Raw genomic sequence first — 13,729 nt, forward strand, 5'->3', positions numbered from 1 at the left:
CATCACCTCCTGTGCACTACTACACTCCCCCCTCCCACCCCATCACCTCCTGTGCACTACTACACTCCCCCCTCCCACCCCATCACCTCCTGTGCACTACTACACTCCCCCTCACACCCCATCACCTCCTGTGCACTACTACACTCCCCTCTCCCGCCCCATCACCTCCTGTGCACTACTACACTCCCCCCTCCCACCCCATCACCTCCTGTGCACTACTACACTCCCCCCTCCCACCCCATCACCTCCTGTGCACTACTACACTCCCCCCTCCCACCCCATCACCTCCTGTGCACTACTACACTCCCCCCTCCCACCCCATCACCTCCTGTGCACTACTACACTCCCCCCTCCCACCCCATCACCTCCTGTGCACTACTACACTCCCCCCTCCCACCCCATCACCTCCTGTGCACTACTACACTCCCCCCCCCACCCCATCACCTCCTGTGCACTACTACACTCCCCTCTCCCACCCCATCACCTCCTGTGCACTACACTCCGATACACACACATACATACACAGATACACACAGGCTCTGCTCTCTACCTCCATACCCCCAGACAGACAGTATCTCAGAAGGCGTGTGCGGGGCCGGGCGGGCGTCCGTACACACTCTCCTGGCTCAGTGATCTAGTTAGCATACATTTACAACTCAGAAACCAAACCAGGTCGCACAGTTTCAGCCAATCACGTCGGCGCCCCTGAACTGGTTCATCCGCAGCAGCTCTGCGTGTGTGTGTCACCATTTGGGTCCATGTACCGAAGATAACCAAGCGGACTAATATGGAGACGGCCGCCATTTTGATGGGACAAGATCATCTAACCAGGCGCTTGTTCAGGGGCCAATCCCTAGGAGGACAAGGCATTTAGACATGCCATCAACGTGATGCCATGTTCCTGCCAGTGGCTAAGGAAAATGTTACCATCAATAGTCGGGTTTCCATCCACCTGTATTTAAGCGAAATTTCAATTTTGCGCATAAAAAGACGGAGTGGAAACTAGGGGTGTGCCTATTAATCGTTTTTTAGATGCATCGCGATGAGTCACGTGACGATTAAAATCGATTCACAATGTTCGATTATCGATTTGCAAAAAATTGCATTTTTTTTTTTTTTCTGCAATTAGTTTTTTGCTTTATTTGCAAAAAATACGGTATTTCGCCCGGAAAGCAGTTCCTTAACTGTAAAACGAGACCAAAACCGAAGTACTGGAAACTGGAATCACTGAAGAAAGCATGCAGGGTGGCTGTAACACGTGATGCGTGGACTTCAGTCGCAACTGAAGATAATGGAGGTACATTTGTTTGTTTACTTTAATTAATGGATACTGACAATTATAAAACGGCTCTCTCAAATCAAGCAATCTGATTGGTTCACAGCCATTGTATAAATCCAATAACCGAGTCCAATAACCCATGGCCATGGGTTATTGGACTCGGTTATTGGTTGCCATGGCAACTCTCTTACTAAAAGCCTTTGGTTTCAAAAAAAACAAATGGCGGAGACAGCTGTCAGATCCTTGTGAATCGATCTTCGCTTATAACTTTACTAATACTTAGCAGAAAATGATGTTTTGTACAAGAATAGACGCGGGCTAATGTCTTAACCCCTCTCTCGCGCGCCCTCACTCTTAACCCCGCATTTCTAAATAAGACGTAACGTTACTTGGTGTCGGCATACGGCTCTGGTGTCGGGCTTTGCAAAAAGCTCTCAGCTTCTCAGCAAGCGCCAGGATTGGCCAATGTCGACTTCAGTCTCCAGAACGATCCAATCAAATCAGCCGCACGTCTATCTTCTTGCTAGAGGTCCCGCCTTACAGTAGTGTTTCAACTGACTCTTAAAGAAAAACCATGCCAGTCGGACTTATAGTATTATTATTATTATTATATTATTATACTTGGAAACCGTTTTATAAAAGCAATATAGCACTCGAGCTGCGTGGTGTCCCACTCGGCCTGCGGCCGAGTGGGATAACAGCTTATCAGCGGGATATATTCTCCACAACACACTTGCTCTCATGCTATATTGCTTAAATATACCTTGCTTAAAAAAAATCCTGTTTGGTGAAAAAGATGCATCGAAAATCGTGATTAATCGTAATAATCGTAATAATCGTTTAATAATCGAATCGTAGCACCCTTAATCGTAATCGAATCGAATCGTGAGGTGCCTAAGGTGGCACACCCCTAGTGGAAACGCTACCTAATTCGCAAAAACCTCCAAATATCACAAAAAGGTTTTCACGCTTGAGGGAAACAGAAAAGTCGGGTGTATCGATAAAAGGAAAATGCGAAACGTGCGGTGGAAACAGATGAAGCGATATTCCGTTGTCTCTCCATTCAAAAACCAGGCAGTTTGCCTTGATCACTGCAAAACATGACATGCCATGTGTAGCCTCCACACAATAGGGCTACACACGGTAAATAATGGTACGCGCAGCACAATACCCGCCGTGGTAAACAGAAGAAGACTGGGATATTAACTTTAAGGCGACTCACTTCTAGAATTGAATGAAATTGTATTCACTTACTATCGGCTCCGTGGATTATAACGTTATGCTTGCCGAGTCGCCCCTGGTAATCCAGAAATGGTGTTATGGTACCTTTGTCTACTTGTAGATCATCAAGAAACTTTAAATGAATCACGTTAGATGTGTTTGATAGAGCTGTATATCGGGTCTAGCAGCTGATCAGCAGCTCAGACAGCCTCAAACACAAGCTGATTGACAGCTCTATAATTCGCAAAATAGCAGTGGATGTGGAACATTTTGACTTGTTTTCTTGAGAAAAATACTCAAAACGATTAATCGGTTGTCGAGATTAATCGTTGCTGCTTTAAAGAGCACACATACATCCCCTGCACTACTAGTAAGTTCTAATACATGGAAATAAACAAACCCTCCAACAACAAAGGATTCTCTGACAGGAATCATTTCCATATTGTACTAACCCATACCACTTTACAGAGGTGACACTTCCTCACACCTACTGTAGACTATTGTGTTGAGTTGACTGCTGTAGTGTGTTGCTCATGTTAAATAAATAAAAACTACATAAATGTACAGTTAGGTCAATATATATTTAGACATTGGACACCATCATCATCAGTTTGGCTCTGTACACCACCACAATGGATTTACAATTTTACAATCAAGATGTGCTTTAACTGCAGAATTCCATCTTTAATCTGAGGGTATTTACATCTAAATCCGGTGAACAGTGTAGGAATTACATAGCCTGGGTAAAGCCAGCCTTCAACATCGTCTTTGACGTCAGAGGCTATGCCTGTAGCTGATAGTAGGGCTGTTGAAACGAATTTTGATATTCGAATATTATTCGAATTTAATAATTATGAACGAAATTCGATTATTATTATTTTTTTTAAACGAATATTTTAATTTTTATTTATTTAAAAAAAAAAAAAAATTTTTTTTTTTTAGAACACTAGAACAGTGACAAGTTCTGACAACATACTTGAAGAAAAGAGTGTTAACTGAAGTTGACTGTTGAAGCTGCTATACTGATGTAAACCTACCTGTAGCTCTTAAAATGTATGTTCATTCATTGTTAACTGAAGTTGACTGTTGAAGCTGCTATACTGAATGTAAACCTGTAGCTCTTAAGTGCAATACGTGACTGATTTTTTTTTGTTCATGGCTCATTGTTGTTTTGGCAAAGTTTACTTATTTGTTTATTGATAAGGAGCTCAAACAAAGGCTGTGTCTTTTTTTATTATCAATTATTTCATTTTAGCATTTCAGACAGCACCAATACATCACTGATGAATATTAACTAAGCTCTGGTTATCTGACCTATTTTCTAATGCAATGAATGTATGTACATTGTACAAGGAACATGTTTTCTTAAATAAACATCATTGCTGGACTATTTGTGATAAGCCTAATATTATTTTGAATATTCATCCACCATTCACTTTTCCATCTACATTTGGTAAAATGCTTAGAAAAAGTTTTACTTGGTCAAACCCAAAGATTCAGCTATATTTAGAATCAGAACATAACATAAGAGAAGACAACAATTCACTCAGACCAAAAAAAAAAAAAAAATTTTTTTTTTAATTCAATTAAAAATTAATTAAAATATTCGAATATAATTCGAATATTAAAATGTATAAAGCACTGAAATTCGAATTTGATTATAGAGGGAGATTGACAGCCCTAGCTGATAGCACATAGAGGTCACGTGGAGGCTGGGTTTACCTAGGCTAGGAATTACATGACCAAAATGACATTTTAAAGGGACCAAAAGTACTTGGATAAACTAATCATTCAACCGTCCAAATGAGTTCTGAAGCATTTGGTTGAATATGAGCAGATAATATTGCCAGAAACACACATCAGAATTTATTCTGCTGCTGTTGTCAGTAGTTAGTCACATCAACAGCAGCAGGACGAATTCTGACTGATGTGTTTCCGGCAATCTTATCTGCTCATATTCAACCAAATGCTTCAGAACTCATTTGGACGATTGACTGATTATGTTAGTTTGTCCAATTACTTTTTGGTCCCTTAAAGTCATTTTGGTCCCTTAACATGTCATGTAATTCCTACACTGTTCACCTGATTTAGATGTAAATACCCTGAAATTAAAGATGGGATTCTGCAGTTAAAGCACATCTTGATTGTTTAATTTCAAATCCATTGTGGTTGTGTACAGAGCCAAACTGATGAAGATGGTGTCCAATGTCCAAATAGATATGGACCTAACTGTAACTGCTTTAGGGTTAATTCTGAATGTAAACATAATGCACATTGCACCATTTTAGAGGGTTCGTTGTACTATTTACACTGTAAAACTGTACAAAGAAATTATCTTGAGAATGAATGCTGTGAATTTTACAGCATTAGTTCTGAGCGAATTTCTTTCATAGCCAAGCTAAATTGGTATCGTCACTGAAACGTCCTTAGCCAAATCGATATTGAATCGAATCGGAAATCGAATCCTTGCGAATCTGAATCAGGAAATCAGTGGCGATACCCAGACGCCAAGACGTGAAGGCTCAGAAAAAAGCTAAGCATTGCCATCTCGTCTTCATCTTCACAAGTGACAGAAGTGACATCTCAAGCTAGAGGCACCAAAGCTAACGCTGTGCGAGACCAACCAGTTCACACCACAACCAAGTGTGAACTAGGCGCTCTGCCATCTTCAACACCAAGACGGTGTAGTGGAACGGAAGTATCAAGTCAGCCAAAGATAAATATAAAATAATAACACCAGAGATAAATATATAGAATAACACCAGAGACACATGTAAAATAACACCACAAGAACCTTTTGCCTTCAAAATAAAAGCATGAAATGTGTCACTTTTGGTACTGGTTCTATAAACTTTAGGAACCAGTGTGTGCAATAGCTATAGGACGAATCAGCGTGACGTCACTTGCCACCCAGGAATGCGGAACCCCGCGGCAGTTAATAGTATGAGTTGTGCCAAACAAACGTTAATATCTCAAAAACTATACACACATCGCTTATATTTTGACATTCTGAGTGAGAGCAGAAGTAGCTCAAGAGTTTGATGTATAATATATGCATGTACGGTAGTGTTAAAGTTGTGTGAACTGTCGCTTTTTTTTTATGTAAAAAACTCGCAGCGCATTGCATTCTTATGGTGTAATTCATAAAGGAGTAGAGTGTGGCAGATACAAAAGATGGGAGAACCAAACATCTACGACTACCAATAATTATTATTTTCAAATTACATGGGATGGGATGGGCAATTAAAAAGAAGTGTATCGAACCATTTACCACATTTAGAACCTCTAAGGCGGCGTTCACACCAAAAGCGCTTTCTTCAGTCAGAACGCTATGAAAATCATGTTGAGAGCGCTTCCATTGTGCACAAAACACAGCGCACGGAGCGTTTTTTTTGTGCTCCGTTTGTTTCCCCTGTTGTCGCGTGCAGTACAGATCAGAACACAACGACCACACGGACGGTAGCCAGCAAGTTTTGTCTGTTTGATGTTGTTCACTGTCAACACGAAAGCCAGATTATTGCTAATTCTGGCAGCAGCAGAGGTTGAAAATCCCTCGGGAGGAGAAAAGGTAGGAAGAATGAAAAAGACGATCAGGGCGCTTTTCCTCTAATGTTCAACTTTTTTCAGCTTTAAAACGCCCACAGCGCTCCTCCAACAACAACAGACGCCACCAGCGCTGAAACGCCAGGTGCGTTCATTAAAAGAGGAGCACGTCTAGCGCGTCCTTACATAGAGAATTAATTGCAGAAAGACGTTGGCAGCTCCAAAAACGCGATTGGTCTGAATGGCCCCTAAGGACTTAATCTTGCCCATGTCAATTAAGTAATTAATTCAATAAATGAATGTGGCCCAATGGTTAGAGAAGCGAGCTTGTGATCGGAAGGTCGTCAGTTCAATCCCTGCGACTGGCATGATAAATCTGGTTGGGGAAAGTGAAAAGGCAGCGCTTGCCCCTCCCTCATTACCACCACAGTGGTGCCCTTGAGCAAGGCCCCTAACCCCAACTGCTCCAGTGGAGCTGCTCAGTGGCCAACAGATCAGACTGTGGCTGTACTGGGTAGCTTACCAGGTGTGAATGTGTGTGTGAATGTGAACAGGGCGCTCCTGAAAAAGAGAGCATTGCTCTCAGTGAGACTCCCCCTGTATAAATAAAGGTTAATTTGGTTAAAAATTTGGTTATAAAAATACTATGTTGTGTTCAGTTACGTGCCTCCGCCCTGTCCAACTAACGTTAGACCGCGTTCACTCAAAGCGAGGCTGTCGGCATGGAGGACGCCACGCGCAAAAACACAGAGCCGATGAACAGTACAGTACAGACGTTGTCAGAGAACTATGAGGGCAGTGATATTGATTTGAAGCCATATTGCCCCAGCCCTAAACATGGCAGGTTCCACTTGTGCTAATGTTTAAACAGAAAAAGGTGAATACGGAGTATGTCAAAGGAAAACAGGTGTTATGGCGGTAATGGCAGTAACCTTCCAAACCCTGCTTTCAAAAGCTGTGTTCAGGCAGTAATGCAGTTACTGTTAGTCATAGTTACTAAGCTATTAGCTATTTTCTTTTGTTATTACTGACATCACCCTGCGCCAGACAAATAGGAGCCCAAGGGCAGAGTCTTATCACAAGACGCAGGATGGGGCCCTGCGCAGAGCTCCACCATAGGGCCCATGACAGGACACTGAACCTGGTGCCACAGTAGAGCTCCATCACAAGGTCTAGGTAGGTCCATCAATCATGGATGAGGACAGAATCATTACACTTGCCAGGCAATGCAAATGGCTGGACTGATTCAATTACAATCGGTAACTAAGCCAAAAGGTCAAAGCATCAAGACCAGAGCGGAGAATACATCGCTCTCTACAGACTGGAGGGCAGGAACACAGACCACTGTCCCCACTGGGGATGTAATGATGGTGGGTGAAGTATAAAAAAGCTCCTCAAACTTCAGGTCGCTATACAATCCCAATTCCTATCTTAACCCTCAATCTTAACCCTCAGTCTCAAAAATGCACGCTCCCGCGAAGTGCTAGTGCTGTCCCGATTCTCAGTGTGTTGAGTTAAGGGTGAAGTTTAAGGGCTGTATGTCCCTTACTTTTGAGATTTTCCAGGACCACCCTTGGCAGTGAGTGCGATCCCAGAATCCGTTGCGTGTCATCACATTCAGACGGAAGATGGCGGCAAAAGGAGGAAAAAAGCAGCCCTACAAATTTAAGTATTTCCTTGTTAATAGAGATGTAAAAATTACGATAACCATTGTATTATCTTAGTTTAATGTCATTTTATGGATTTCCATTTTGGAGCCTAACAACAATTGTTGTTGCTAACTATCGATAGTCAGTAGCCGTGCTGGTGCGGTCAAGCCATATTATTATTATTATATTATATTATAACATTGTTAACGTTGTTACGAAATGCCATAATTCTCGGTGGTAATGTCGTTGTTGAGTTGTTTTTATCAAGATACAGCCTACGTGTAATGTTTGCACGGACATTTTTGTAAGATGACCGGGCTAGTGTTATCTCCCAGGCTGTTTATCTAACAATAGATCGTTAGATAAAAAGCATGGGAGATAACTGCAAACTATTATCACATGAACACGGTAGTTAGTAGTTACAACATCCAGCAGTGCCAATAACATGTTTCGGTTTAACTGGTGACCATGTTAACTCGGCTACGTTGCAACGTTAGCAATGTTATAATATAATATAATAATAATAATATGGCTTGACAGCACCAGCACGGCTACTGACTATCGATAGTTAGCAACAACAATTGTGTTAGGACGTGACATTTAAACTAAGATAACACAATGGTTATCGTAATTTCTACATCTATATTATCAAGGAAATACTTACATTTGTAGGGATGCTTTTTTCCTCTTGTTTTGGATTGACAGACTGGACGGAGCTTTGGCGTATTGCTGCCCCCCACAGTCTGAAGACGTATCTGCCTTTAAGGGCTGTCCCATTTTAAAGTCGCAAGATAGCCCTTAACACTTAGTTTTGAGGGCTACTAAGATTGAGGGTTGAGCTTGAGGGTTAAGATTGAGGGTTAAGAAAAGAATTGGGATTGGGCCAATGACTGCATGAGGATATTGCTGAAAAAAACCCAGGTGGAGTTGTGCAAGTGAACAGTTTTGTAATGCAGGTGTCAGCACTTTTCAGGCACTCTTAAGAAATGTGATGTATAAAAATGTATTTGTCGTTTGAATGTTTCTCAGAACTCCATTGTCATGCTGCTGCTGACCTGGTATCAGTGCTGTGAGATACCAATCACAGATGTGGAATTTTTGGTAGAAGTGCCTTTTATAGTTATGCTGAGTTTTTTGTGTGTTCTTTTAAATGTTATGTCTGCTTTTTCTATGGACCTTGTGTCTGATAATAAAGTTAATTGATTGATTGATATGAAATTTTACAGTACAGTAGGTATCTACCACAATATCACCACGGTATACCGTATCAATCCCCCCCCTCTGCCCATTTGAAGAAAAATATTGCTTTATTGAACTGAAACTGAAAGTAATATGAGAACGTTTATACAAGGGTCCTCCATCATCATGAACTCATGCGTATCTGGGGCACGGTATTACAGCGAAAGCTTACGGTATTGCTAACTGTGGTTGCTTGATATCGCAGTATACCTGAAAACTAGAGATGCACCGATTGCGATTTTGTTGGCCGATTTCGATTTCCGATTTTTGAATAGTCTGACTTGCCGATACCGATTTTTGCCGATTACGATTTTCTTTCTAAGAACAATAATTGGCGGGTTATTTTTTTACTTTTTTTTTTTTTTTTTTATTACTTTGCTTTAATAGAAAATTAACATTCATGTCACATTTCTTATCATTTGCATGAGGTAGGACGATCTCACTCAAAAACATCTCAAAATAAAAGTGTTCCAGGTTACTGGACAGAGCTTTTCTTTTTTGTGTAAATACAATGAATATAAAACAATTAATTCCAGTATATCCCACAGCTATCATGCATTTACTTTTCCAAAAGAGAAAATGTGCAACAGAACAGGGGCTTCAGATGGAAAGTAGCCTATGGCTAAATCTGTTACAAAGCATATCTTCCCCTATGGGGTTTAATGTTTTTTTGTATATGTCCCTGCCAAATAAACTAATAAAATAAAATAAATAAACGTCAAAATGTTATCCATGGACAAGGAGTTTATAGCCTATAGCTCTGGAGCCCAGAGACCTTCGAAGCCATGCCCACTCTACAGTTGTGGATTTGGCTGTTATCGAGTAGCCTAGATGAGGAAATGAGTTTGAGTTGACTCAGTTTGAATATCGTAGTTTACACACAGAGCGCGTTTTTTTTAATCCGCCATTCGAAAAAAAATCATCTTGCACAGAAAACCTTGCACACTGGTCTGATGCATTTTATTATTATGTTCGTCGTTCTACTCATCCGTCTCTGTCTCGCTGCTTTTGGGTGCGCGCACGTCACTTGAAAATCGGCTCACAGAATCTGCTATTTAGAGTGACCGGCGCAGATCACCGGTCGAGGCCGATCACGTGGAAATCGGCCATTTCCGGTCACGTGCCGATCGATCGGTGCATCCGTACTGAAAACGCTATAGATCTCAACCGTCATGTGACTTTTCCCGCCCCGGAAGTAAGTTCCCCATTCATTTTCTCCATAGACATTTCGAAAAATCCTTATACAACGAGTTTTAAGGCTGGAACCAAGCCGACCCGTGACCTACTGACTCGTGAGTGACCATAAAACATTCGGTTTGAGCAAGAACAAAAAATAATGGGGAATTTCCCCCCCCGATGTTTTCCCGCGTTGTAATTTTTTCTTTTCCCCCTACCATTCTACTGGCAGGCCCGCCAGGCCAGAAAATAAATTGCAGAAAAAAGAAAATATATATATACCGGTATATATATATTTTTAAATGTCCCTGTTCTCCCCAAAATCTCAATAAACCTTTATGGCATACTATTACTACTGGTGTTGACAGTGTTGACAGTAATAGAAGATGCCAAATCATTCAAAACAATAAGCATTTTGCTTTTAGGAGCATTGCACCAGCGTGCAGCGCTGTTCCAAGACGTTGCCTGGGAAACGCACATCCCATAATACAACTGTTCGCATAGCATCACATAATAGTATGATGATACTTGGGATGCCATTGCGAACATAGATGCGAACAGGTCAGCTGAAAGTTTAGCGTCGCCAGCGAGGGCCCCCACCGTTTGCGGTCGGGGTACGTTTCGAAATCCCTCCAGGCCTGAAGATTTTTCTAGGGGAAAACACTGTCGTTATAAGGATTTTGCGAAATGTCTATGGAGAAAATGAATGGGGAAGTTACTTCCGGGCCGGGAAACAAAAAGTCACATGACTGCTGAGCACTATAGTTACATCCCTAGTCCACAGTGCAGGAGCTGAAGAGGCAGGGGCTGCTGTGCGAGCAGCTGGTGCAGTGCACTGGTGCACTATGGGCTCAAGAGAAAAACAACAAACCCAACTGATCTATTAACTTCCACCTCTTATGAAAAACATCTGATTGCCATTATGTCTTGTGCACGCCCATACACACACACACACACACACACACACACACACACACACACACACAGAGGATAGGCTCCAAATGTTATCTATTGGCATCAGGGAACAGAAGGGGCTGGCCAGGGTAGGCTGCAGGCAGACGTGATAGAACAGAAAGCTGTCAGCTCGTTTCCTGTGTGAGACAAGTCTGACAGGTGAGAAGATAATGAGAGAGAAGTAGGCTAACCGGAAACCAGAGGTAACCAACACAAACTGTCAAGCCAAAGCCTAGTCGATAGTGGGTGGGGTGTGTGCGTGTGTGTGTGCGCGCGTGCATGCATGTGTGGCTGTAGGTAGCCTTAGGAGGGCAGGTTTAATGATCTCATGCAGCTTTACACTCCTAATCCTCCCTAGCCCACTGAGCCTATCAGACGTACCCCCCCCCCCCACACACACACACACACACACACACACTTAACTGGCCTGCTAGCTAGCTAACTACTGGAAGCCTCCCATCAATCACTCACACAGCACAGTCCATTGCTCACGCCCAGGACAGAGGCAGACACGTACAGCCTACCCTTATGTATTCAGTCAAGTTCACGAACACTCAATTTAATTATTTGATAGGGATGGTGCAATTTAACATGGTTCCAACACAGAGCATGAAAGTGATTTGATCCACAGAGAGTTTATAGCTATTTGCTCATTTACAACTTCAACTTGTGGCCCTAGTTGGGCGTCTACATGTACAGTGTAATTAAAATATACAGCTTTCAGTGTCATAAAACCTGAGTACACTAACTTACATGGACATACAATACACAGACAGAATACACTGCCATACTGCAGTGCACTGCATTTATATCCAACCCATGGACAGGCAGAAATTGTTTCCCCCACTTAACGTCACCGTATTAAAACATTCATATATCTTAAGTTACAGTATTTATTAAAACAATAATAAAATAAAGAGCGTTATTGCCCGCGCGTCGTACTAACTTGTTTGGTGAAGCTAACTGAATATGGATGTCAAATTCACTGCTGACATCTGGCACTGTGGAGAGCTAAGCTACACCGCTAGCTCATTAGCTACTGGATTGATTAACTTACATAACATGGCTAGCTACCGCTTTGCCTTGATGGGGAGAGGGAGTAAGCATCATGATCGGGCTTGGTCAAAACCTGAGTCAATTAACTGTTACCAGAGCCAGCGGCGAGTTAAGCTACCCTGCTCATATTAGCAAACTAGCTCCACAAGCAGCTGCTACTGTTAACTTCCTGCAACCAGGGGGAAAAAAACATTCGCTTTAAGGAAATAAAAGCACACAATAAATACCTTTGATGGGTCGGTCAACGGTAGAGAGTTTGTTTTGGTCTTTCGCCGACATCCTCCTCCCTCTGGGTTGTGCGTCGGAAAATGTGCTAAATTCTTAACTAAACTTGCTAAATTCCTTCCTAGCTAGCTAGCCAGCTAATGTGAGCTAGCCGTGCTAGCTAGTTGTGTGTTAGCAGCTCGGAGGGAGAAGCAGCGCTTCACTCCCTGCGACAAACAGACAGACAGACAGACAGGGCGAGCTGGCTGGAGCAGAGAGCCAGCCGAGCTAGACTGACAGACGGGGAAGGGAGAGGCCCGGGCCGGGGCCGGGGGGAGATCAGCTCTTTAACCAACAAATTCAAGCTTTTCCTGCCTTCGCTCTGCCCTACGGGTGCACTGATGCCAAGATGCTGTCAATTTTGGTCCAATGATGAATCGACTAGTCCAGGAAACGATCCGCAGACGGGCGCTGCCAGCGGCTCCTTCAGACGTCCCGCACAGCGGCTGGGATCATCTCTGAATGAATGTTGTCCCTTTCTTCCTGCACGGCCTCCCGCTGCTAGCTGCACTTTGCTGTTTGTCGTGATCCGATGTGTCGTCCAGACCCTCTGTGCCGCTCTGTGCTCTGTGCCTGCTGTCTGTCGGATTACAATAATCCACCACAAGCAAGCGGATTTCCTACAACATGGCTGTGTGTGTGTGTGTGTGTGTGTGTGTGTGTGTGTGTGTGTGTGTGTGTGTGTGTGTGTGTGTGTGTGTGTGTGTGTGTGTGTGTGTGTGTGGGTGTGTGTGGGTGTGTGTGTGTCCGACGCGTGGAGCTGTGGGTAGTGTAGTATTAATGCAATATTAATGCAACGCATTCACAATTCACACAGCCTCCTGAGCGGCTCACTGACTGGTGTGGTTACTGCCCCCTGCGTGGGATGGGGGCGGTCAGTACGAGATTCAAATTGTAGGCTATAAAATAAAATAAAAATATTGAAATGACAAATAACAATGATAATGCACAACAACAACAACCAACAATACTATTGATAGCTTATAATAATAATAATAATAATAATAATAATAATAATAATAATAATAATAATAATAATAATAATAATAATAATAATAATACCACCACCTAGTCTTGGAAGTCTTTTCAGAGTAAATTGAAAACCTGTTTTGACATGTGGTAGTGCAATTTTAGCTTAAAGTTGCCTTGCTTTTCAGCAAAAGACTGCACATGGCCCATGCAAACATTATAGCCTACAAGACATGTTCTGCAGAATCCAACCTTGAGTTCGGCATATAATCATCTTCTGAACAAAAAAACAAAAAAATCCACCAAGTCTGTTCAGTCCACAGTCCCCATTACCCATCGTGCACTGCGCGTGCTATAGAGTCCTACATTGTATAAACAG

At 42.5% G+C, this 13,729-nt stretch overlaps 1 protein-coding gene across 1 annotated transcript in view; it reads right to left on the reverse strand.

Annotated features, from left to right (window-relative positions):
• ppp3ccb (protein phosphatase 3, catalytic subunit, gamma isozyme, b) overlaps positions 1–13,122 on the reverse strand; it is a 58,298-nt gene extending 45,176 nt beyond the window's left edge. Inside the window, exon 1 of the mRNA XM_083641965.1 lies at positions 12,345–13,122. Within this exon, the coding sequence (XP_083498091.1) occupies positions 12,345–12,396 (52 nt within the window). The 5' untranslated portion in view covers positions 12,397–13,122. The remainder of the gene's footprint in view (positions 1–12,344) is intronic.
• Positions 13,123–13,729: the final 607 nt, after the last annotated feature.

This window comes from Poromitra crassiceps (genome assembly GCF_964638095.1).
Source record: "Poromitra crassiceps genome assembly, chromosome: 8".
NCBI classification, from domain to species: Eukaryota; Metazoa; Chordata; class Actinopteri; order Beryciformes; family Melamphaidae; genus Poromitra; species Poromitra crassiceps.